At 41.3% G+C, this 25,351-nt stretch overlaps 1 protein-coding gene across 1 annotated transcript in view; it reads left to right on the forward strand.

The window, feature by feature from the left end:
• The window catches only part of LOC141106549 (alveolar macrophage chemotactic factor-like), a 42,669-nt gene extending 19,823 nt beyond the window's left edge, over nt 1-22,846 (forward strand). Inside the window, exons 3-4 of the mRNA XM_073597406.1 lie at nt 14,779-14,856; nt 22,536-22,846. Coding sequence (XP_073453507.1) covers nt 14,779-14,856; nt 22,536-22,569 — 112 coding nt within the window. The 3' untranslated portion in view covers nt 22,570-22,846. The remainder of the gene's footprint in view (nt 1-14,778; nt 14,857-22,535) is intronic.
• Nucleotides 22,847-25,351: the final 2,505 nt, after the last annotated feature.

A 25,351-nucleotide genomic window follows, 5' to 3' on the forward strand; every position in this document is an offset into this window, starting at 1 on the left:
TGACCCACTAAATAACATCTGGTTATGTCTGGCAGGACTATCCCTCCATAAGACTTGGGTAAGCATAGAAGTTGTTCTTTGAGTCTAGGGATTTTTCTAGGTCCAGAAAAAGCTATAGAATGGGTTCGCTTGAGGCCGGAAGGAGATAGGGATGTGGACAGGCAAGGATCTAACATTTTGTAGAAAGCGTGGGAAATTAAGGGTAAAGGTGTCTTTTAAGGAAGATGAGATTAAAGTAGCCAAATATGTATTGGCTTAGTATGTCCTCTTAAATTGGAAGTTAAATAATCATCCTAATGCCCATAGCTTCTGAGTTTAAAAAATTGATATTCAAAATAGGAGAGCTCTCCATATTGTGCAAATTCTTTTAATAGTTTGGGGAGAGAGATAACTGGGTTAGTTAGGAGAATAGAAGATCATCTGCGTACACAGAAATCTTATATTTTCTCTCTCCGATCTGAAGTCCTTGGCTGTCAGAATCTCCCATAATTGTGCAAAGAAAGGGTTCTAAAGCACAAAAGAGAGGATAATGGGCAACCCTGACATATTCCATAAAAAATCTTAAAAGAATTTGGGAAGACTCCATTAACCATGACTGAGGCCAAGGGGGTGGAGTGGATAGCATTGAGCCATTTTAATGTATTTTCCCCTAAAAAAAAAAAATGGGTTGCAAAACCGAGGTTCTGAATTGCCAATTGATTTGACACAGGCTTCCTTAGCCTCAGTCGTCACTTCTTATCATACCCCCATGCCAAAATTTAGGAGAACCCAGGAACTAACCTGCAGCACTGATACTGGTTAATCAATGTGTTATTATATGTTATACTGTACACCTCTGTGGGTATTTTTATAATTTTGTAACTGTACCTTTGCAGTGAAATGGACTATATGTTGGAATTATGTATGACGTCAGTATTTTCTCTTATTTGTTGCAATCCTCTAAAAAAAAAAAAAAAAAAAAAAAAAAAAAAGTGTTCTACTGGGTTGACGTTAGCACTCTGTGCAGACTAGTCAAGTTCCTCCACCCCAAACTCGCTCATCCATGTCTTTATGGATCTTGCTTTGTGCACTGTCAGACGTTCCAATACTTTTGACAATATATTGTATATTAGTGGCAGCCTCTCCACAGCCAAGCAGAGTATCTGCTACAGAAAGCCTCTTGTCCTGGATCAACAACCAGCTGGACACTGCACAAACTCTCAGGGTGGAAGCCGGGCATCCAGAGGGTGTGACATCACAGGGGGGCATGTCAACACATTTCGGGGTGGTGATACCCCTTTGCCAGGCTTTTCATGTTAATTCTTAATCCATTTACTACACTTAGTGGGTGGCATTTTTGTCTTTTCCTCTTCCACCTGACTGGTGGACCAATGTATCTTACTTATAACCACAATGCACGTACTTTAAAACTATGCTGTAAATCTTCCATTCCACACCACTTCATTCTGTACACTGGGTTGTACATTCCGTATTCCACACTGCCTTATTCTGTACTCTGCACTGCACTTTTCCTATTCCACACTCTCTTATTCTGTATTATACCTATTTTTTTACCACAACGCGCTGCAAGCACGCCACATTTTATCCTCCAATTAAAACTGTAAACCATCCCCCCAGGAAGACCCACTTTTAAAGGCCACTGATCAATTGAGAGCGGAATTCAAAAGAGACAATCAGTTTTATTATAAATTTATAATGTTCATGTTTTACGTTCTAGAAGGATTTAAAGTTGAAGCAGTTTTAAGCCCAAAACCAAAATGAAATATATTGCAGCTTACCAGTCATTAGATGTGGTTGCTGCATTCATTTCCCCCTTTTTGGCTTTTCGCTCTCCGTTTTCATCTGGTGATCTGGCCAGTAACACACCTCCTGTATTAGAGTATGGCTCAGTGGTGGCTGGTGGTATATTTTTGGGGGGTGGCAAACAATACACCCAGAGCCAACCCCCCCCCCGCTCCGTCGGTTACCAGCCCCGCACTTACCCCATCTATGGCAGGGGGAAGCGATTCCCTCTGGGCGGCCGTTTCCCCCCCTGCATCTCCGCCTCGGCATCACGGCGGCCGTGCATCTCCTCCTCTTGGGACCCGCTTCCTGATTGGCTGGGAGGAGCATCAGTGTGACGATAGTGAATATTCATTGGTCTGCGTTCCGAGCCCACCCTTTTTTTGAAGCCTTTTAGAGCCTCTGGCTCTAATCAGGTGCTTAAAAAAAAAACCATTGGAATCCATGCATCCGGTGTCCTGCATGTAGATTAGGGGGCCGGACACATTGATAGGGGGTGGCGCCCCTGCTTCCTGCATTACAGGCCACCAATGGTATGGATGAATAAGCACAGGGTGAACATTTGGACATCAACATTGTCAGTCTGGAGGCAGAGTAGTGTTAAATGTATTAGCAGATTTAGATACACAAACAAATTGAAGCCAAACTCCAGAAAACACTTTATATGCAGTTACAGCAAACAGTTTTTTTTCCTTTTGGGATAAAGGTTTTCCATAAATATATAAAAGCTGATCATTGTAAGCACCATTGCCAGCGTTAATAAGTTTATCTCATCCATGTAACTGCAAGAGCATTTTCTTTTGAAAAACGACAGATCACCAGATGAAAATAGAAAAAAAAGGAAGCCTCAAAGAGAAATAATGCATCCGTCACATCTAAGATTTGCAAACTGTAATATAATAAATATAATAAATGTGTGCTTTTAGTTTATTACTACTTTAACACCGTTTAGTCGTTAGTATTGTTCTATATATCTGAGATCGATCGAGCAAGGAGTTTTATTTCAATTTAACTGCAGAATTGCTCTGATCTTCTGTGGGGCTGCTCAGATCACAGGCCCTATACATGAGTCCCCCCCCCCCATTCCTACTCAGCAATCTTCACAATGTTTTGTTCAGTATTTTCTGGCTTGAAATTAGTGTTGGTGTCCGATCTTATAGCCGCCTGTGACGACCCATATAAATGCAATTTGTGGCCCCTTTTAGACCCACTATGATGAGGATTAAGACTGGGTTCACACTATCTTCGCATGTGACTTGAGAAAGTCACGTGACATGTGATGCAACGCGTCGGGAGGAGTAGTCAGTGACGGTATCTAATGTGATTGTCAGCACAGCAGTTGCTGTATGAAGAGCGGTGTCTCACATCTGACCATTTTTATATAAGCGCTATTGCTACTACATAAATGTGAGTGGAATCAAATTATTAGTGATCCATATAACTTGTATCATTGCGCAATGATGCACTTCTTTATTTATTTCATGCCAAACATCGCTAAATTTGTGGAGTGGAACAGCAAGCCGATAGCCATCCGTTCACTTACACCCAGGCTTTAGGTGACTGGTATAGGAGCTGTACCCATTTAGAGAAGTTAGGCCCAAATCCAAATCTATGAAGGCATTCCCAGTGGTACTGCCATTCGACTGAGTCAAAGGCCTTGGCTGCATCTAAAGCCACCACCATCCGAGTTCCAGAGTTTTCATGAGAGGCCTGAATGTTCATGAACAATTGCCTGATGTTCATAGCAGTCTTTTTTCCCTGGCATAAATCCGGTTTGGTCAGGGTGGACTAGTGAGAGTATGACTTTATTTAATCGGGAAGCAAGATTTTTGGCCAGTATTTTTATGTCGAATTGCAACATGGAAATAGGGCACTAGGATTCAGGGTAGTGGGGATCCTTACCCGGTTTACGGAGAACTATGATTTGAGCTTCCTGCATTGAGGATGGGAGTATTCCCTGATCAAAAATAAATTGGTACAGGGCCTTCAGTTTGGGAATGAGGATTTCTGAAAAGGTAGTGTAAAATTCTAGGGGTAATCAATCACGACCTGGTGCTTTGGATTTGGTTAGTTGGGACAGGGCATCAGTAATGTCACAGATAATTATAGGCGCTTCTAGCAGTGTGAGTTGTTCAGCATTAAGGTGGGGAAACTGTAGATTGTACATTCTCTAATGTCTTGTTGGACGTGCGTGCACTGTGAGTTATATAGATTACTATAAAAACTTTTGAATTTGGGCGCAACTTGGGGGGGGGGGGGGGGGGGTCAGTGAAGGTAGTGCCATCTGAATCCATTAGGGGAAACTACCACTGGTGGTTTATCATCCAAGTGGGCTAGGTACGCCAACAGTTTCCCTGATCGTTCCCCATGTTAAAACACCAGCTGTTTACAAAAGAATAGGCGCTGTCTGGCCTTTCCTGTATACAGCTGTGTGACCGTGCGGGCTTGTAGCTTATCTCTATCAATATTTTCAGGAGAAGGGTGGGTTTTGAACGCCTCCTCTAGTTCTTGTAATTTGTCCGATGACAGCTGTAGTATAAGCTTGGATGAACGTTTGAGCCTATTTATCCTTGGGATATGATCCTACGCGCATGTATTTTAAATAAATCCCACACTATATCATATGTAGATGAGTCCTGATTATCAAAGAAAAACTGACTTTCCCTAGCTAAAGTATTGCGTACAGGCAGTATAGACAGCCAGTAGAGACTGAGTCTCCACATGGGAGTGGAGGACAACACTAGTAGTGAAGCTGTCATCCAGCAGGGGGAGCGGTCAGATAAGGCTCAAGGAGCAGAGCCCGTCCCTATCACTTTGGGCAGAAGTGCCTTGGAGACAAATATAAAATCTATTCGAGACATTGTGTTATGGCTAGTAGAGTGACATGTATATGCTCTAGTGGTAGGGTTTTGGTACCTTCACACATAAATCAGTGCAAATTCAGTCAGTGTGCGGTACAAACGGGTATGCTGCAGTACAGTGGCATGTGCCTCAGTCTATACTGGACAATCCAGAGCAGGGATCATGGTCATGTTAAAATTGCCCATCCACACAGCTGGGATCGTCGGGCACTGAGCCATAAATGCTAGTCCCTCCGTAACTACTTCCGAGCTGTATGAAGGTGGGACATAACAAGCCAGTATCAAAAGGGGAGACCCACCCAGTGCAGCATGTAGGAATAGATATCTGCCCTGCCGGTCCAACAGTAAGGAAATCGAAAGGAGTAGATTTAGCAATGAGGATAGAGACCCCTCTAGACATATTTGTGTATGTACTATGATAGGCCCATCCTATCCAGGGGCGTTTTAGGGCAGCTTGTAAGTGGCCGTAACATGGGTCTCTACCAGAACGTCTGCTTTTTGTGATTTAAGCGTACAGCTGCCCTCACATTCCTTAATTTTGTTGCGCACCCCCCGCACATTACATGTGAGAAATTTAACAGAGGTCACTGGAGATATGGGCACCATGTGAAAGGATATTAGCCAATCGGACCAGAAGGGCAGTAGCAGGGCTGCAGATAGAAACCTTTAACAGTATGCATTGTACCAAGCAATATTTAATGTACCAACATAAATCCTTATGTGCAAGTAGTAAACTGTGGAACATGAAATGTAAAAAACAAATCAACCCGTAGCTCAGTTGTGTTGATTGAGCATTCCCTAACCCTCCCAGCTCCTCACCCTTGGTGAGAGCAGGCTGAGCTGGCTGGAGGTACATGACTTAAAATACCTGAACGCAAGTCAAAAGTTACTAACAGGAACTGAAGGCTGAACCCCATTATAGGGAAAAAGAAAAAAAGGATTACGGGGGGGCGACTTTTCACTGTACAGTGCGTGGTAAGGTAATGGAGGGAGGTCAGTCCCCCACAAAATTCTTTCCGTTGGGGACCACTTGCATCAAAACAGGGTAGTGGAGTAAATATTGCCTGTCATCAGGGTCTTCTCTGGACACAGCAGGTATTGAGGGAGCAGAAGCACCTGGAGTGTGCCAGTTTATTATCCAAATGGGTAAACATATGGAGGGATTCGAGTCAATTCGATGCGCAGATTTTCCCCACCCTGTGAGTAAGTTGCATTTTCAACAAAGATTTGGGCTCCAACACAGGAAAGAAAAATGGTAGGCGATCATACAAGCCACAGAGGCACCGTAACAATCGGGCAGCTAAGCAGGGCGTCCGCATTGATGCAGCCATGCAGAGGCCATGGCTGGGTCCTCAAAGAATTGTACCCGACCGTCCTTTTCCACCCACACCCTGGCGAGGAACAGCATGGCGTACTTGAGGTGTAGGGTGCACAGGCAGCGTTTGACATCTTGAAACTGGGATCTCCATCTCTGTACCTCATTAGAAAAATCTGGGAAAACCGCAACGTGAACGTTTCCCACAGGGATGTTGCCTTTCTTTAGTAAAACATAGAATTCTATCCCTGTCCCGAAAGTTAAGAAATTTGGCTATAAATGTATGAGGGGGTGCTCCCTGTGGAGGAGGTCTTGCCAGTATGTGATGTGCCCGATCTACCGCAAACATAACGGAGAAGGCATCCCTGCCATACGCCTTAAGGAGGAGATTCTCAAGGAATTCTGCTGGGTCATTCCCTTCTCGGGGAATGACCCAATGAACTTGAGGTTTCAGTGATGAAGGCGATTCTCCATGTCGTCTTGGTGTGCATGCAGTTGCTGTATTTGCCTGTGCACCTCCTCAGTGGTATGCTGTAATCGATGCAGGATGTCCTCCGCTCTGCCGATGCGGGTTTCAGTCTTGGAAACCCTGTCTTTCAGCTTGAAAAAATACTGGTCGATAAGTGAGAAGTTGATTTTTTTTTTTACAGCAAAGGTTTTTATTTTTTAAAAACATGTCAACATTACAAAATCGTCAGTGTACGACAAAGAGTATCTCAATCCTTACAACATTATAGAAAAGCATCTGTTCAATAATGCAGCATCTCACAATTGCGTATTTGCTAGTTCCCTATAAATCCGTTTGAATATAAGAAGGATGATAACTTAGCTAAGCACCAGTAATGTACATTTCAAATACAACATAAGATATCATATTTTACATCTTTACATCAAAGCATTCAACCTCATTCGAAATCTCCCTCTAATCCATAACTGCCCATTCTCTGTCTGTCTTGTCTGGTGGGATCTGAGGACATTCCTGTCTTTATCCAACGCTAAGGATCAGCAGATCGCATATGCACCACTGCCCAAAGGGCCAACATGTACATAAGAAGTTCGGCAGGTTAAAATCAATCGTCCTCCAGTGTGACCCGACAACGCCCCGTGTCCGAGGGAGGAGCAATGCCCCTGTCCACAAGCGGGGAAGTGCATCAATAGGTCCCCCACTCCTGGGCCCTCAACCACGAACCACCATCCAGGTCGACCAAATCTTATCATATTTAGCAGGGCATTGCCTGCTCTCATATGTAAGTTTGTACAGTGGCAACACCGAGTCTACCACTTTCTTCCAGGATCTGAGGGTAGGGGGCTCAGCTGACTTCCAATGTAGCATTATCTCCCTCCTAGCATAGAATAGCAGGAACGTAATAGAGAGTTTGGTGTATCTGTCCCCCTCCACATCTCCCAAATAGCTCAACAGTAGCAGCATACGGTCAAGTGACAACCTGAGGTCCCATATGTCGTTAAGCACCCCCGTCACTCCCTCACAGTATGGTCCGAGCTTCGGGCAGGCCCACGCCATGTGCCAAAATGTACCCTCTCCGGTCCTGCACCGGGGGGGCATAAGGGGTCAATATGAGGATAGATTCTAGAGAAGTTGATTTTAACTTCAATCTTAGCCGTAAGAGTATTCTGCAAGGCGGCGATAGCCTCCAGCACCTTGGCAGTATTGGCCGCGTGGTGTTCCGAGTCAGAGGAGGTGTCAGCGCTATCTTCGGTCTGCTGGTCCTTGTCTTTCCGGCGGTATTTTGCTAGCTGATTATCAGTCTCCGTGTTTCTCTTGGGTGGGGACAGGTTTTGTCCGAATCCCAGGACCCAGAGGCGGCTAAGCAGGAAAATATATCCACAAGTTTAGCGATCAGGCTAGTATATAGGATAGTCAGCAAGCAGAGCTCTCGCAATCCACGACCTACTCCATCGCTCTCCAGGCCACGCCCCCGATATGGATTTTTTAAAAACTTTTTTTATTTTATTACAATTTGTTTAAAGTGACATTAAACCCAAAAGCAAATCATTATTATATTGCAGCTTACAAATTCTTAGATGTGGTGTCTGCTTTAGTTTTCTTTAGGCTTTTGTTCTTCTATTTTTGGTGATCCAGCCACTAAATCTGTTGTTTCTTAAAAGAACAAGCTCTCTTGCAAATGTACAGTTGTTCTCAAATGTTTGCATACCCTGACAGAAATTATGACATTTTGGCATTTATATTGAAATATAATCATGCCAAAAAACTGTCTTTTATTCAAGGATAATGATCACATGAAGCCATTTATTATCACATAGTTTTTTGTCTCCTTTAAAAATTAATAAGGATAACAGAAATCACCCAAATGGCCCTGATCAAAAGTTTACATACCCTGGAAGGTTTGGCCTTGGTACAGACACAGAAGGTGGCACACACACACGTTAAAATGGCAATTAAATGTTCCAACATTTGTGGCCTTTTAAATTGCAATTAGTGTCTGTGTATAAATAGTCAATGCGTTTGTTAGCTCTCACTTGGATGCCCTAAGCAGGCTAGACACTGAGCCATGAGGGGGTAGAAAAGAACAGTTAAAGGACCTGCATAACAAAGTAATAGAACTTTATACAGATGGAAAAGGTTATAAAAGGATACAAAGCATTGAATATGCCAGTCAGTACTCTTTAATCCCTTATTAAGAAATGGAAAATTCGGGGCTCTTGCTACCAAACCAAGGTCAGGTAGACCAAGAAAAGATTGCAGCCACAACTGGCAGAAGAATTGCCCAGGATACAAAGAAAAACCCACAGGTAACCTCAGGAGAAATACAGGCTGCTCTCCAAAAAGATGGTGTGGTTGTTTTAGAGGAGCACAATTCAACGATATTTGAATAAAAAAGAGCTGCATGGTTGAGCTGCCAGAAGGAAGCCTTTGCTGTGCCAATGCCACAAAAAAGCCCAATGAGGCATGTCAAGGTGTTGTTGGGCATATTGTTACCAGGCTTTTTTGTGGAACTTTTGCAGTAAAGGCTTCTTTCTGGCAACTTGACCATGCAGCTCTTTTTTGTTCAAGTATCATCGTATTGTGCTCCTTAACCAGTTCCAGACCGGCTCACGCAGATTTACTATGGCACAATCGCTCTCCTGGGCGAAATCCCATATATATATATATATATATATATATATATATATATACACACACATACATACACACACACACACACACACACACACACACACACACACACACACACACACATATATATATATACAAACAGGTTTCCCTTTAAGAGCCGCCAGAGGGCGCCCGCTGTACGGCAGGGGACACAATGCGCGTGGCTGGCGGGCACGATCAGCGCTGGCCATGCGCGATCGCATGCACGGGGATTTGTGTGTGTAAACACACAAATCCCTGTGCTCGCAGGGCAGAGGAGACATGTCGTTTGTTCCTACCAAGTAGGAATGAGGATAAGTCTCCTCCCCTAGCAAGTCACATCCCCATACAGTTAGAACACATGGAGGGAACACACATTTAACCCCTTGATCTACCCCAGTGTTAACCCCTTCCCTGCCAGTGACATTTACATAGTAATCAGTGCATTTTTATAGCACTGATCGCTTTATAAATGTTAATAGTCCCAAAAATGTGTCAAAAGTGTCCAATTTGTCCGTTGCAATACCGCTAAAAATCACAGATCACCGCCATTACTAGTAAAAAAAAAAAACAAAATGCCATAAATCTTTCCCATAGTTTGTAGACGCTATAACTTTTGCACAAACCAATCAATATATATACGCTTATTGCAATTTTTTTTGTTCACCAAAAATATGTAGAAGAATACATAATTGGCCTAAACTGTTGAAGAAATTCGTTTTTTTTTTTTTTTTTTTTAATTTGGGGATATTGATTATAGCAAAAGGTAAAAAATTGGGTTTTGTTTTTCAAAATTGTTGCTCTTTTTTTGTTTATAGCGCAAAAAATAAAAACCGCAGGTGATCAAATACCACCAAAAGAAAGCTCTATTTATGGGAAAGAAAGGACGCAAATTTAATTTGGGTACAGCATTGCATGACCGCACAGTTGTCAGTTAAAGCGACGCAGTGTCAAATTATAAAAAGTGCTCTGGTCAGGAAGGGGGTAAAATCTTCCGGGCTGAAGTGGTTAAAAACAACCACACCATCTTTTTCCAGAGCAGCCTGTATTTCTCCTGAGGTTACCTGTGGGTTTTTCTTTGTATCCTGAACAATTCCTTTAGCAGTGGCTGAAATCTCTTGATCTACCGGACCTTGGCTTGGTATCAAGAGATCCCCAAATTTTCCACCTCTTGTTAAATGATTGAACAGTACCGACTGGCATATTCAAGGCTTTGGATATCTTTTTATATCCTTTTCTATCTTCGTAAAGTTTCATTACCTCATTACGCAGGTCTTTTGACTGTTCTTTTCTGCTCCCCATTGCTTAATATCTAGCCTGCTTAGTGCATCCATGTGAGAGCTAACAAACGCATTGATTATTTATACACAGACACTAATTGAGATTTAAAAAGCCACACATGGGAAATGAAACTTTAATAGCCATTTTAACCTGTGTGTGCCACCTTCTGTGTCTGTCTATATCAAAGCAAAACATTCCAGGGTGTGTAAACTTTTGATCAGGGCCATTTAGGTAATTTCTGTTATGATTTTAAAAGGAGCCAAAAAACTATGTGATAATAAGTGGCTTCATATTTTCAATATAAATGCCAAAATTTCACAATTTCTGCTGGGGTATGCAAACTTTTGAGCACAACTGTATCAGTTACAGGGATGAGTGAAAGCATTTACCACTGATAGATGTGCTTACAATGATCAGCTTTTCTTTAGATTTTATTTATGTGAAACCCTTATCCCAAAAGCAAAAAAAAAAAAAATAGTTTGCTGTAATTGTTTAAAAAGTGTTCCCTGGAGTTTGGCTTTAATTAGTTAGTGTATGTAAATCTTACAGTATATCCAACACTCCCCTCCCCCCAGACTGACAGTGCTGTTGTCTGCTGTGTCCCCACTTTCCTCCATCCAGAGTGGGCGCACTCTAATACAGGAGATGTGTAATGCCACGTACACACGCGCGGACTTTTTGACCGGACGGTCCGACGGACCAAATCCGGCGGACAATCCGACCGTGTGTGGGCTCCATCGGAGCTGCAGTGGACTTTTTCGGTCGAAAATCTGACGGACTTTAGATTTGGAACATGTTTCAAATCTTTCCGATGGACTCGAGTCCGGTCAAAAAATCCGCTCGTCTGTATGCTAGTCCACTAGGGCAGCTATTGGTTACTGGCTATCAACTTCCTTATTTTAGTCTGGTCATACGTCATCACATACAAATCCGTCGGACTTTGGTGTGATCATGTGTAGGCAAGTCCGTTCGTTCAAAAGTCCGTCGGATGTCCATCAAAAGTCTGTCGAAAGTCCATCGGAAAGACCGTCGGGCCAGTCGAAAAGTCCACCCGTGTGTACGCGGCATTACTGGCCGGATCACCAGGTAAAACCAGAGGGGGGGGGGGAGCCTAAAAAAGAGAACCAATAAGGGCACCACATCTAATGCTTGGTAAGTTGCAATAGATTACATTTAATGTAATACATTTATTGTTGCAATATTGGCTTGCAAAAATGTTTTTCTATAGCCAAAACTTACACAAAACAGAAAATCTTTTTTTTTGCTTGATTAATTTAATTTTGAAAACAATTAAGGGACTGTTTACAAATGTTTTCACACAACTTATACATGAGGCTAATTCTGTGTAAACCTTATTGATAGAAACTGTTACTTTAGCTAAAACGTGCATATTTTATTCTAGTTTGTCCAATTAATGACATTAATGTTCTGTTTCTATTACAAAGTATAGCAATTTTTTTTTCTTTTTTAACAAACAAAATAAACAAACCCCCCCCCCAATTTTACCAATATTTAATGCAAAAATGCAAACAGAATTTAAAAAAAAAAAAGCTGCAAAGTGATATCTAAAGGAGAGAAGTGACATATGCAGATTCAAAGTCACCTCTGATCTACAACAAATGAAACATTTATTACAATGTAGTAAAATAACATTACTAATTTGTAACTGTGCATTACTTACAAAGAAACAGCAAGAGCGGCTATGATATAAAAAAAAGTCCCAGCTGTCAAAATGACAGCCAGAATTTGCTGATAAATGAGGCCAGTGAACTGCAAGAGGAGAGGTGGAGCAGGCTAAAAAATATTTTTTTGGGGGAAATGTGGGGCACACCTTATGTTAAAGATGGTTTAAAGTGTATGTAGAGCCGTAAGCTTTTTTTGCTTTTGGTTAACCACTTTTTCAGCAGGCGAAGAACAATCAGCCACTTGATCATTCTTACAGGTGGTGGGAGGACGAGCCAGAGAATGAATCAGTCACCACCAGAAGTTGAACATTGGCATTTCTGGTGACCAGATGGGTCCTAGTTATCTTTGACCCTCAGAGGCCCAGGCGCGATGTTATGACTTTTTTTATCTGTCTTTCCAGCCTGGAGGAGAGATGTGGGGTCTTATAGACCCCACATCTCTCTCTAAAGAGAACTGGTCACGCACTATTCCTATTACAAGGGATGTTTACAATTCTTGTAATAGGAATAAAAGAAAAGAAAAAAAAATTTAAGAGAAAGTGCAAACAAAAAACAATTTTAAAGCGCCCCCATCCCCGTGTGCTCGTGCACAGAAGCGAACACATATGTAAGTCACGCCCACATATGTAAACAGCGGTCAAATCACACATGTGGGGTATTGTCGCGTGCGTTAGAGCAACAATTCTAGCCCAAGACCTCCTCTAACTCTAAACTGGTAACCTGTAAAAAAATTTAAAGCGTTGCCTAGGGAGATTTTTAAGTACAGTTTGGCATCATTCTACGAGTGTGTGCAATTTTAACCGTTCCCCCCCCCCCCCCAAAAAAAAAGCGCTTGAAAAATTGCTGCACAAATACCATGTGATATACAAAGTTGCAACTACTGCCAATTTATTCCTTAGCCTCTCTGCAAAAAAAAAAAAGAAAAGAAATATATTATGTTTGGGGTTCTTAGTAATTTCCGAGCAAAAAATACTAATTTAAACTTATAAACAAAAAGTTCCAAAAAAGACCCGGTATGGAAGTAGTCAAAATAGAAATGTTGAAACCTTAGCAGTTTCTTTTTTACTGTCTGCATCTCATTGGGCATATTTCTCTTCATTTCCACATGAGGGGAAACCATCTTAGACCATGGGTGCTTAACCTGTGGCCCCCCAGCTATTGGAGAACTAAAAGTCCCATCATGCCTCTGTCTTTTGGAGTCATGCTTGTAACGGTCAGCCTTGCAATGGCTTACGGGACTTGTAGTTCTGCAACAGCTGGAGGGCTAAAGGTTGAGCACCCATGTCTTAGACCTTCTTTACCAAAAAATGTGGCCTCATTGAAAGATTGTCCTGCATCTTTTTCCTAGTGACAACTCAAAAATTTAGCATTTCTTGTAACTTTCTACTTCAGCTTCAATGGTCACCAAGAAAAAAAGAAGAGGGGTGAATCTACCTACCAAGAATACAAACAGCAATAAAAACCTGACAGGGGTTCTCATTTATATCTAGTTAAAAAACAGCAAAAGTTTATGCCACATATGGCATCAAATAAACATGTGCCACTGAGCATTGTTTACAGCGAGTAGGAGTAAACTGCAAATCTTGGGCAATGATCAGACATAGCAAAGCTTATGTCCTCAGGTTTACAAGATGGTGGTATTTTTAAATATAGCCACTTGGTTTGCAACAGTCAAACTCTATACTGACTAATGAAGGCAAGAAGAGGTCTGTGACCACCATCCAAATGTTTTTAAAACAAGGAACACAGTCCAGACACCACTGAAGTCTTATAATATTCTGGGATTTTGAAATTTCAGAAAAATGCATGTCAGGAGACTAGCTTCTGACCATATTTGCTCTAATGAAAAACACCTTATTCTAAATATTTGTGAATATTTTTTTTTACCACATATTTGAAAATCAGGGCATCAGATCAATATATTAGGTAGATATTAGATATTGGGAATCACAACCTTTGCCATTGAAATTCTTGCATATGGGTTGCACAGTCTGTTCTATGTTTGAATGACTTGGCACATTCAATTTAGCTGGTTGGTCTAACTGCTGCTTAAAATGGATGTAAACCTGAAACATTTTTTTTTTTTATATATCATACTGTAGAGTATAAGATTTCCTATGATTTAAGCCCAGTCTTGCCACACAGAGTTAATCCATCTCTGAGCAATCCTCTTTTATTGTTCTGTGAGAAAAATCTTGACAAACTGAGAAAAACATTGTCAAATACTCCCCCTTGCTGTGAGTGACAGCCTAAGACACAGGCATGATTTTTTTAAGTCCTTCCCCCACTCCTTTCTTCAGCAGCTTTGCAAGGATTGGCTGTTCCACACCTCACCATGATTTGGCATGCTGAAGTCGTGTGGTTACTTTCCTGTCTTTTCACTGGATGTTAGAGATCATAGCAGAAGTTCAGTGTTAGAAATACAAAGGAGAAAATGCATATTGACAAGGAGTGTAGAGGTGGGCGGGGAGTCTACTGACATCATGACTCCACCCACCGAGCTCCAGACAACAGACCCACCCACAAAATATGCAGTTTTTCGGGTCTAACAACAGACAGAGGGGAGACATTTGACAGGTAAAGATACATGCAGGAGGCATGTATATCCTTATAGATAACCTCTATGGCAGTAGTTTAGAAAGGATGACATTGGCTTTACATCCACTTTAAAACAAAGAATGACAATGCTGCACATTTTCACAGGTCTCATATTTCTCTTTAAATTGCATTTAATTCCAGGATCATTCTAAAAGGAAACCAGATTGTTTGCCTAGACGCAAAGGCTGCTTGGGTACAATTTGTGATACTAGGAAAAAGGTAAGCTAAATATATACACTATATATGTAACCAAGAAAATTTGAGTAGGTACAAGCAGAAAAAGCACAAGCTAGAGTAGTAGATTCCAAAGTCAAGAGTGTGGAACAATAGATAGCAAAGGCAGCAAATGGGTCAAGAAAAAACAAACAATGAAAGCCAGGATTGTAGTTGAATAAAGCCTGGTACACACACCACTAGTTTTTTTCCGTTCAACCCAGTGGGTTGAATGAAAAAAAAAAAAAAAAAAAAAGATGGTTGGAGCTGCTGTACTATCAATCCAAACGGCCAGCTTCTGTGGGAACAGCTACCATACACACGGGCCTGAATGTCACTGTTTTGGAACCAGGCGATGTCACCCAACATTCGGCCCGTGTGTAATAGGCTTAAGAGACAATATATAATGGAAACTCACTGCATATGCTACTCTACTATGTAGAATAGGGCAGAAAGTAAAGTAACTGAATGGCAGGTGATGTCAAATCAAGAGTATACTTCGAGGAAAAAAAAGGAATTTGATGTACCGTAAAATCCATTTCTTAGAGTACAATACATGACACGGAATCTATGTCATGCAATTACCTTCAGGTGATTGTACGCAGCAAAAAAAAAAAAAAAAAAAAAGCTGCAGGGTCAACTCCCTATATAAGCCTTCTACTCCCAGCTAGCCTCAGTTTTGTAGCAAGTGGTTTGGAGATCATAAAAGATGGGAGGGATCTGTGTCCTGTAATATACTCAAAGAAACAGATTTTATTGATGAGTACAAAATCCCATTTTCTTAGCCATACAATATTGGACACAGTATCTGTGTTCATTACTATTGGAATATTTTGAAGTAGTCCAACTGAAGGTAGACAACACAACAACGCATGCCAATAGAACCACGTAGAAAATGGATCAAGAAGGCTTGACAGACAGCTAGTAGCACCTTATGCCCAATGCAGAGGAGGCCCAAACATGCACTTGCCAGAACTTAACATGTAAATAGAAGCCCACGTGGCAGCCTTACAAATCAGAGAAAAGGATGCCTGATGCTGAAAAGCACATGAAGCACCAAACAGATCTAGTAAATTGTGTCTTAACTGAGAAGAAAGATACCCCATCTTTCACACTGTAAGCTTGAATGATATCTTATCTAAACCATCTAGCAATCGTGGTGTAAGGCTCTGTTTCCACTAGTGCGACTTTTCATGCGACTTGGGACTGAAAAGTCGCATGACAAATTGTTTCCCATGATTTCCAATGAGTACCGTTCATATCTGTGCGACTTCAAGTCGCAGCGACTTCAAAATAGTCCCTGCACTACTTTGGTCCCACTTTGATGCGACTTGAGGTCCATAGATACAGGCATTGCTTCAAATCGCGGTAAAAAGTAGCGGTAAAATCGCGCGACTTTGGGGACGCACTAGTGGAAACATAGCCTTAGACACAGGGAGGACCAGGTAGTAAATAGAACAAACCCTCAGTAAGTACAACAAGGGAATGGAATTGTATAAGAGAGGCAGTTGCTGAGAGGTAAACTTTAACATCTAATGTAAGTTTTCATATGGCTTGCATGTTACCTTCCTGGATTGTGTGAAACTAATGAGGGGAGGGGAGTGGAGGAGAATCATTCCAGGAGCTTCACAAGTGGATCCCTCAACTGGGCTGCGTTTACACAAGCTGTGTCTGCCCATTCTGTAATAAGAAGGGCAAACTCCAAGAGTGTAGTGAAGAGACCATGGATGACTATATGTTTCATTGACTCATTAAAATGATTATATAGAAAAAAATATATATATATATATTTCTATACTTACCTGCTCTGTGCAATGGAATTGCACAGAGCAGCCCCAGACCTCTTCTTCTCTGGTGCCCCACCTGCGCTTCTTGCCCCTCCTCTCTGTCCAGCGCCCTGCTAGGAAGTAGTTTCCGAGCCCCGCTGCTGCATCCATTGACACAGACGGCAGCCCTGCCCCCTGCTCTCTTGTCACTGGCTTTCATTGACAACACTGGGAACCAATGGCTGCCGGTACCCCAACAAAGCCAGTGAGACACGGAAGCAAGGATGTGCACAGTGCTGGATAGAATGAGGGCTCAGGTAGGTAAAAGGGGGGGGGGGGTTGGTGAGGAGCCAAAACCAATGCCTAAACATTTGCAGAAAATGCATTAAGGTAAAAAATATGTATGCTTTAGAACTGCTTTAACACACCGAGTTGACATTTTGGGTTTGGAAATAAAAGAATGCTCTACCTTTTTTTTTTTTTTTTATATGGACACCAAATTAAGTTTATGCAATTAATTGGTGTTTTGTATGTATCCATTGATTGAGCATTCTTGTCTCATTTTTGTGTTTTTCATTGTCATAAATTTACTGGAATTTATTGAGCAGCACTGTGTTAGGTGGGGATCTTAGGATTCCATGATCTCTAGACTTGACAATTTGTAGGGGTAGTTTAAGTACAGCAGCTATCCTAAGGGGCTTTACACGTATTTATTATTTTTGTGTTGGTATAAAGTCACCATCCTAAAGCATAGAAGGATCAAGTATTGATGTCTGGCTCATAGGAAAAGTTAATGACAGACTCAGGAGGGGAGGTCAAAAGGGGCACTTGTGTGACCCCTGCTATCTATGACCTTGATAAGGACTGAAATTCTGCCTATGAAATCTGACATTGTTGAAGAAAATTGCTCTGGCCAAAGCTTGGATGGCAGACTGAGCAAGAGGCAGGGAGTAAACAGTACTAGTGGCCCGAGTGGATAAATTACTACCACCCTTGAAGCCAAGTGCGGAGACTGAAATAGCAAGCCCATCTGACCCTTTCCCTTACAGTTGTGATGTACTATGCTTGTGAAATGTCCTCAGGGGGGTACTCATCACCTGCATTGCTGTGGAATAGGAAGGGAAGGCCTCAGTGCCAAACACCTCTAGGCTGCTGTGTAACCAGGTAGTGCAGAAAAACTGCTGTACTCTATGAAATACAGTGGGGACGGAAAGTATTCAGACCCCTTAATTTTTTTTTTTTAATCATTAAAGAATTTTTATTGAAATAAGACCCCCTTAAATTTTTCACTCTGTTATATTGCAGCCTTTTGCTAAAATCATTTAAGTTCATTTTTTTTCCTCAATAATGTACACACAGCACCCCATATTGCCAGAAAACCACAGAATTGTTGACATTTTTGCAGATTTATTATAAAAGAAAAACTGAAACATGGTCCTAAGTATTCAGACCCTTTGCTGTGACATTCATATTTAACTCAGGTGCTCATTTCTTCTGATCATCCTTGAGATGGTTCTACACCTTCATTTGAGTCCAGCTGTGTTTGATTATACTGATTGGACTTGATTAGGAAAGCCACACACACCTGTCTATATAAGACTTTACAGCTCACAGTGCATGTCAGAGCAAATGAGAATTATGAGGTCAAAAAGGAACTGCCTGAAGAGCTCAGAGACAGAATTGTGGCAAGCCACAGATCTGGCCAAGGTTACAAAACATTTTCTGCTGCACTTAAGGTTCCTAAGAGCACAGTGGCCTCCATAATCCTTAAATGGAAGACGTTTGGGGCGACCAGAACCCTTCCTAGAGCCGGCCGTCTGGCCAAACTGAGCTGTCGGGGGAGAAGAGCCTTGGTGAGAGAGGTAAAGAAGAACCCAAAGATCACTGTGGCTGAGCTGCAGTCGGGAGATGGGAGAAAGTTGTAGAAAGTCAACCATCACTGCAGCCCTCCATCAGTCGGGGCTTTATGGCAGAGTGGCCCGACGGAAGCCTCTCCTCAGTGCAAGACACATGAAAGCCCGCACGGAGTTTTAAAACAAAAACAAAAACAAAAACAAAAAAAAAACAAAAACAAAAAAAAACAAAAACAAAACAAAAAACAAAAAAACAAAAAACACCTGAAGGACTCCAAGATGGTGAGAAATAAAATTTTTTGGTCTGATGAGACAATAACGATGCAGTGGCTTCACAACTCCGACTGTTCTTGAATGGCCCAGCCAGAGCCCGGACAAACCCAATTGAGCATCTCTGGAGAGACCTAAAAATGGCTGTCCACCAACGTTTACCATCGAACCTGACAGAACTGGAGAGGATCTGCAAGGAGGAATGGCAGGGGATCCCCAAATCCAGGTGTGAAAAACTTATTGCATCTTTCCCAAAAAGAGTCAGGGCTGTATTAGATCAAAAGGGTACTTCTACTAAATACTGAGCAAAGGGGCTGAATACTTAAGACCATGTGATATTTCAGTTTTCTTTTTTAATAAATCTGCAAAAATGTCAACAACTCTGTTTTTCTGTCAACATGGGGTGCTGCGTGTACATTGAGGAAAAAAAAAAAAAAAAAACTTAAATGATTTTAGCAAAGAGCTGCAATATAAGAAAGAGTGAAAAATTTAAGGGGGTCTGAATACTTTCCCTCCCCACTGGAAATGCTATTGAAATAAATATTATCTAAGGGTGGTTAGGGATTCCCTCTATTTATTGCATATATGTATTAACTTGTCTATTCCTATAGTTAGCTAGTCTATTAAAACTCTGATAATGTTACTGTTAAGCACAATGATATAAGGTTAGCTATGAAAACAAACACACTGCTTAGTAAAACGTCTTATTTCCTAAGAAAATAGGAATATGCCAACATAAAAACAACACTAAAAGAAAATATTAAAGAACATCAAAGATACTTATCGGAAGGCTGTCCTCTAGATATTGTCTCGTCGGCTGGGCTCAAAATGGTAACAGAGAGCCATGCGGCATGAGAGCCATCAGGCAAGAGTCAAGAGCGAAAAAGGGTGGAAAAGGGACAACTTCCCTTCTGTGTGCACTTTTACACTGCATCCAGACCCACGCGTAACCACACCCCACTAGCCTCCTGTCCAATGAGATCTTAACAAGAGGCAGTCCTTTCAATATATTATATTTTTGTCTGTGCTGCTGTATTGGCCTCTAGGGGCAGTATTCATCCATGGATCATCGCTATGTGACCCGGGTCATCTTCATTGACTGTTGGTCTTTTGATCTCCTGTAGCTCAATCTCTTTTTAAAGCTTGCTGAGTGCAAATCAAGGATTTCCATTTTATCACGCCAGTTGGTCAGGAGCCAAGCTTTTGTTCTACAAAGGCTTTGATGTGCAACTTGTTACATTCCAACTTAGGCCACCTGTCTGTATCAAGCAGGAAGTGAAAGTCCAGAAATATGATATTAAACCATGTTGCCTTCCAACACTCTACCAATGAAGGAGAGCCAGGAGCCACTGCCAATTAGAAAGTACAGGCAGAAGAGATAGGACGTGTGAGGTTGCACAACCACACTTAGGCTGGTCATACATTATACAATTTTCTTTTAGATTTACCAAAACCATAGAATACGAGGTCAAACCTAAACACTGCAAATTTGTATGCAATCAGACAGACCCTTACACACATTTTTGAAGATAAATCGAAAGGAAATTGAATAAGAAAACTGTATAATATATGGCCAGCTTAAGTGCTACACGGAGAAGGTAGCGTCAAGTACATGTGTGCCAAAGTTTATATTGGAACTGTGCTCTCAGCAGCAACTACCAGAAGTGTGATTGCTGACCCCATACACAAGGAGGCTTATGAGAAAGGCACATTGGGCATTGATGTTTAAAGGCCTTTTGCCCAGTACTCACCGCAAAAACTTCTGCAGGTAGGATTAACAGGGAAATATAACCCATTCTGGCTATACCCTTCAGGTGCAGGGCTCTGCTGCTGGCAGGCAACAGCCCTTGAGTTGTAAAAGCACCCGGCAGCTAAATCCACGCACTGTATGTGCCAAGGAGAATACCTACAGCAGGATCCAGTACATGTCAACACCACAAACGGCCCTAGCTCTCTCAATTCAGCAGGGTCAGCGTACAGTCCCCCACAGCTCTGCTGAGAAGTCAAGCAATCCAGAAGCTGCAATAGGATGTAATGGCTATTGAGTGGCAGGAATGTTGGTAGAAGAAACCTTCAGAGAGATATTTCTCAATAAGAAAAAGGTGCACTTCTCACAGTAGAGAGAATTCCATCACCTAAAAAGCTAGGTAGGAGTGGGAAGGGGTTTTATAGGGGACATTCCTGCAGCCTTCACTTTTTGCCAGTGTCAAATCACCTTAAGGTAGCTACATATAACCCATTATTAATGGCAACAGATCCCGTGCCCTATACCAGGGTTTCTCAACCTTTTTTCAGTTAAGGCACCCTAGAGAATTGCACATAATCCAGAGGCACACCAGGCTGAGGGCTCATTCACACCAGGAGGTGCGTGTTTTTTTGGTCATTCCCACATGTATTTTTATTGGGTTGCTCTATGTGAAACACAAAAAGGTGCTGAGTTTTTAAAATCGCGCCACACCAAAATGCATGGTACAGCAGTATCATGCATTTTAGCGGGCACCAATGTACATGCATTTACCAGATGCGTGGGAGTGCCATTAAGCAGTAATGGTACCTGCGTGCTTCTGCAAAAGGCGACCCATTTTTGTGCCGTGCGGGAAAACGTGATTTTGCGCTGGTTACCGCACCTGTTGTGAACAATACCTAAAATGTTGTTTGTAAGTGGTCTGTGGGTTGTAAATCCACGCCCCCCCACACACTTTTTCTAGCACAAAACCTTGCATCTCACCATATGCCTCTCATCAGCACAGGATTGCAGAGAGCAGGAGAGAGCCAGGGGGAGGTGTGTCCTGTGCTCTACCACCCCCCCGAATCCAGCTCCTCTCCCTCCTGTCTGTTTACAGGAGTGCATACAGAACACTCTCAAAGGAAAGCGGGGGTGGTAATCAAACACTGTACAACTCTGTTCTGAGCAATCCTGTGCAAACTCCTGTAAAAAGACAGGAGGGAGAGAGCACAGCCCGCACCTCCTCCAAGCTCTATCTGCCTCTCTGCTGCAATCTGTACTCTTGCCAGCAACTCAGAAAAGATGTGTGGGCTGCCCGACATGTCCTTAGTAATCAATTATGTCATGGGTTGATAGGACGCAGGCAGCCAGCACGCACCGCTTTCCTGGCTTCTCCAACACCGTTGGGGAAGTTTCAAGTCCTATTGTCACAGCACCCCAGTTGAGAAACACTGTCCTGTAATATGCACTTAAGAACAGTTCTTGACACCGGTTAAAGGAAATACACAATAGCAATGAAAGATGTTAAGATGGGTGAAAAATACAGAATTAATGTAATGAGTGGGCAGATGGGACAAAGATTAGAGGACACAATAGTTCTGATGAAATGGTCAGCATAAACAGTGAATGAGCTTGAGGGGGTAGGAAGATGCCCGAGTAGGGTTTAAAGACCAACTCCAGGCTATAAACCCTGCATTGGTTTTCATGAACTTAGGACCTTAGACCGCTGGATCAGGGAGAAAAGATGCTGCAGGGACTGGTCCAACAGTGAAGGATCAGGTAGATAGATTGTTTGTCCCCCAGACCAAAATGAGCAATTAATCCTTGCAGTACTGGCACAGTACAACTGCAAGGGATACATTTTTACAACCTTGACATAAAACTTTTTACATTGAAGAAATATGTGGTACCAAACAAGGAATATTAAATGGTGTGTGAACAAGAAATAAATGTTTTGCCATTTTTGTAAACTGATCTAAGGTTTAGTGGCTTTAAAAGCAGCTTCATTAAAAAAACAAAAAAATATATATATAAAAAAAAAAATTATATAAAATTTTCTTTCCCTTCTAGAAATGACAAAGGAAAACCCTCAAGAAAAATATAAAAAAAAAAAAAGTCTTCAAGCAAGTCTATCCTGCTCCAATCCCTGCCTGCTCATCTTGTCATATAATATAAAAGATGACTTAATAGTGAATTAATCAGGAGATATTTCTACAATTTAGACATGAGCTGTAGCCAAGTCTATATTTATTTACCCTTGATCTTTCAAGCTGATCTATAATTGTCTTGCAGCTTTTAAAATCATCTTGCACATTCATAAATGTGTTGACTGAATATTTCTGGTTCCAGAGAAATGGTATAATAAATGCAGTCCCCCAAAAGTCATGTAAGGGCACTATTATTGGGGCATCAGATGTACATCTATCAGATATTTAAGAGGGTTTGTCTAGTGCACGGCACGCCAAACTCTAGCTAGCAGGTCAAAAACCTGCCCTCTGATGTAAAAGGGGACTTGGGGAGTCTTGCATAAGGGGGACTTTGATGTAAGGGTGTTTTGATGGGCTCAAGTCTATTTGGAATAGTCTTTGCTTTACAATTTTTTCTATTGTTCTAAATCATATAAATGGCGATAAAAAACTAAATAAACTTATAAATTTAAAATGCCATTTTCATTGAGAAGTGACATTTTTCAGCCTGTGAAAATTTGTAATATACATAAAATGTGGCCCTTGTACTGAAAAGTTTGGAGACTCTTGGTCTAGTAGTGCATTTAAGCAGAAACACAGCTTGGAATGACAAGAGATTTATTGGTAGCTCATAACCATTAAACCTCATAAGAGGGATCAATAACCTGCTTACAAAAACACCAGACAAAAGAATGACAAAGAAATATGCAGTTGCAAAATGGCCTTTTATTGCCTACATAGATGGGGTAAAAAAAAAAAAAAAATAATAAAAAAAAAAAAAGTACACAAGGAAACAAGCAATTATTTAGCCCTATACATCACGTGTGAGCAGTACCCGAACTCCAAAATGGATAAAGTAATTTGTCATCAGAAATAGTAGTTTGAGGTTCTTCGTGTACCTCTCTTCTCTTCAGCTGCCACAAGTCTAGAAAGCAGGACTAACAGTGCAACATTTAGGCTGGATTCTGTATTGTTCACATTTGTAATACTATGAGTTTCCAGAGCACACAGCAGATTTTATACATTACATATTGCCCAAAAATACCTCAGCTGTGTGATCCAGACTCTTGTGTTAAACTGCAGTAAATACAAAAGTTTTAAAATGGCTGGTGATAGCTAACCCATTACACAGATACATTCCTGAAAGTATTGTAACAAAGACCCACTGCTGTAAATCAGTTGAAAGAAAAGTAGTTTTGCATATTCATACTGTGTAACAAAAATAAAAGCCACACTTAGCAATATTTTTTCTGTTCCACTGACTCAGAACATAGCTGTACATTTTTTTTTTTAAATGAGTGGTAAGCTCAGGCACTGTTTTGTTCAAACTTCGTTGTATAAAGCCTGTCATCAATGTAAAACAGGGAAAACATGCTTCGAGGGGAGGTGAAACACACACATGTTCAAAGACCAACCCCTTTAAAAATAGAACAGTTATTGCACCAGTGTCATGTCATCCACAATTACATTGCAGGCAATAATCAAAACAAAAATGAAACCTAGTGCAATGTTCATACATAAGGTTGAGAATACATTCCATTTAACCCCCTTTAAAATTGTGGATGCCAATCCCTTTGTGTAGAAAATGGACAACTCTGTGATGCAATTGTCTAAAATTGAATAATATCCAGCTATACAAACAATGAATTCTGACTGTTAAAAATAATATCAATTTACTATACAGGATAGGTAATGGTGCGCGCGCGCGTGTGTGTGTGTGGGGGGGGGGGGGGGGGTAACAAATTTCAGTGCAAACACATAATTTGGTGATTTTAGAGAAACAGGATGTTAAACCTATGATGTGGTCCTGAGCTTAGCACATCAGATACTATAACAAACAGTAAAATGCTGCAGATGCAGAAATATACAAAAGTGCGCAAAGTAGTGGAGGTGTCAATTAAGGGGATAAAATGACAAGCTAGATTGGCTTTACAGTCTGGTATATAAAATGTTAAAAAAAAAAAAAAAAAGGGAACGAAAAACCAACCTTCCACACAAGTTTTACAGAAGAAAAAGCATCGGGTGTTTCACAGAAAAACAAAAAAGTTTAAGGGTAATTTCATTTAAGGTGAAGATTGAATAATCAATTAGCTGCTCAGCTGGTTTACAGCATGATGAATTACAACTATACCTTTTTGAAGAAAATATATAACAGATGTTAAACTTTTTACAGTCAAGTTTCTCTTCATATATTACCCACTTACATCCCAGCCAGCTAAGGGAACATTTCCAGAGGAAAGATATTTGGGATTTGTAGCACTGTCTGCTTATGCCAATTTAGACTTTTTACAACAATATGAATGTATATTAACGTCAGTGTGATCACATTTGTTCATTTTAAATTTCTGTGAGAAGATTTGAACCTTTGGTACACACCTGGCCCTAACACGCTAAACTGCGAATATTTTGACATGTTCAAGAACACCCACAAAATACTTTATCCTTGAATTTTTCCACTTTAATTGCTTTACCAAGTTGTTAAGATGTAGGTTCAAGGGTTGCGATCTGCTGCACCATCTTGCAAGTCACCGAGCTGGAACAATACAGGTTGTGTACTGACCTTAGTCGTTACAAATTCGTTCCAGATCAGGCCCTCTAGGAAGTGCAGCAACAATGGCAGCCCTGCTTGGAGGCTTGCACCTTTAAAAAGGCAAATCAGCAGTGGCAGCGTACAGATTTCTTTCCTGGCAGGTTTCTTTG

This window comes from Aquarana catesbeiana, linkage group LG01 (assembly GCF_042186555.1).
Source record: "Aquarana catesbeiana isolate 2022-GZ linkage group LG01, ASM4218655v1, whole genome shotgun sequence".
In the NCBI taxonomy this organism is placed as follows: domain Eukaryota; kingdom Metazoa; phylum Chordata; class Amphibia; order Anura; family Ranidae; genus Aquarana; species Aquarana catesbeiana.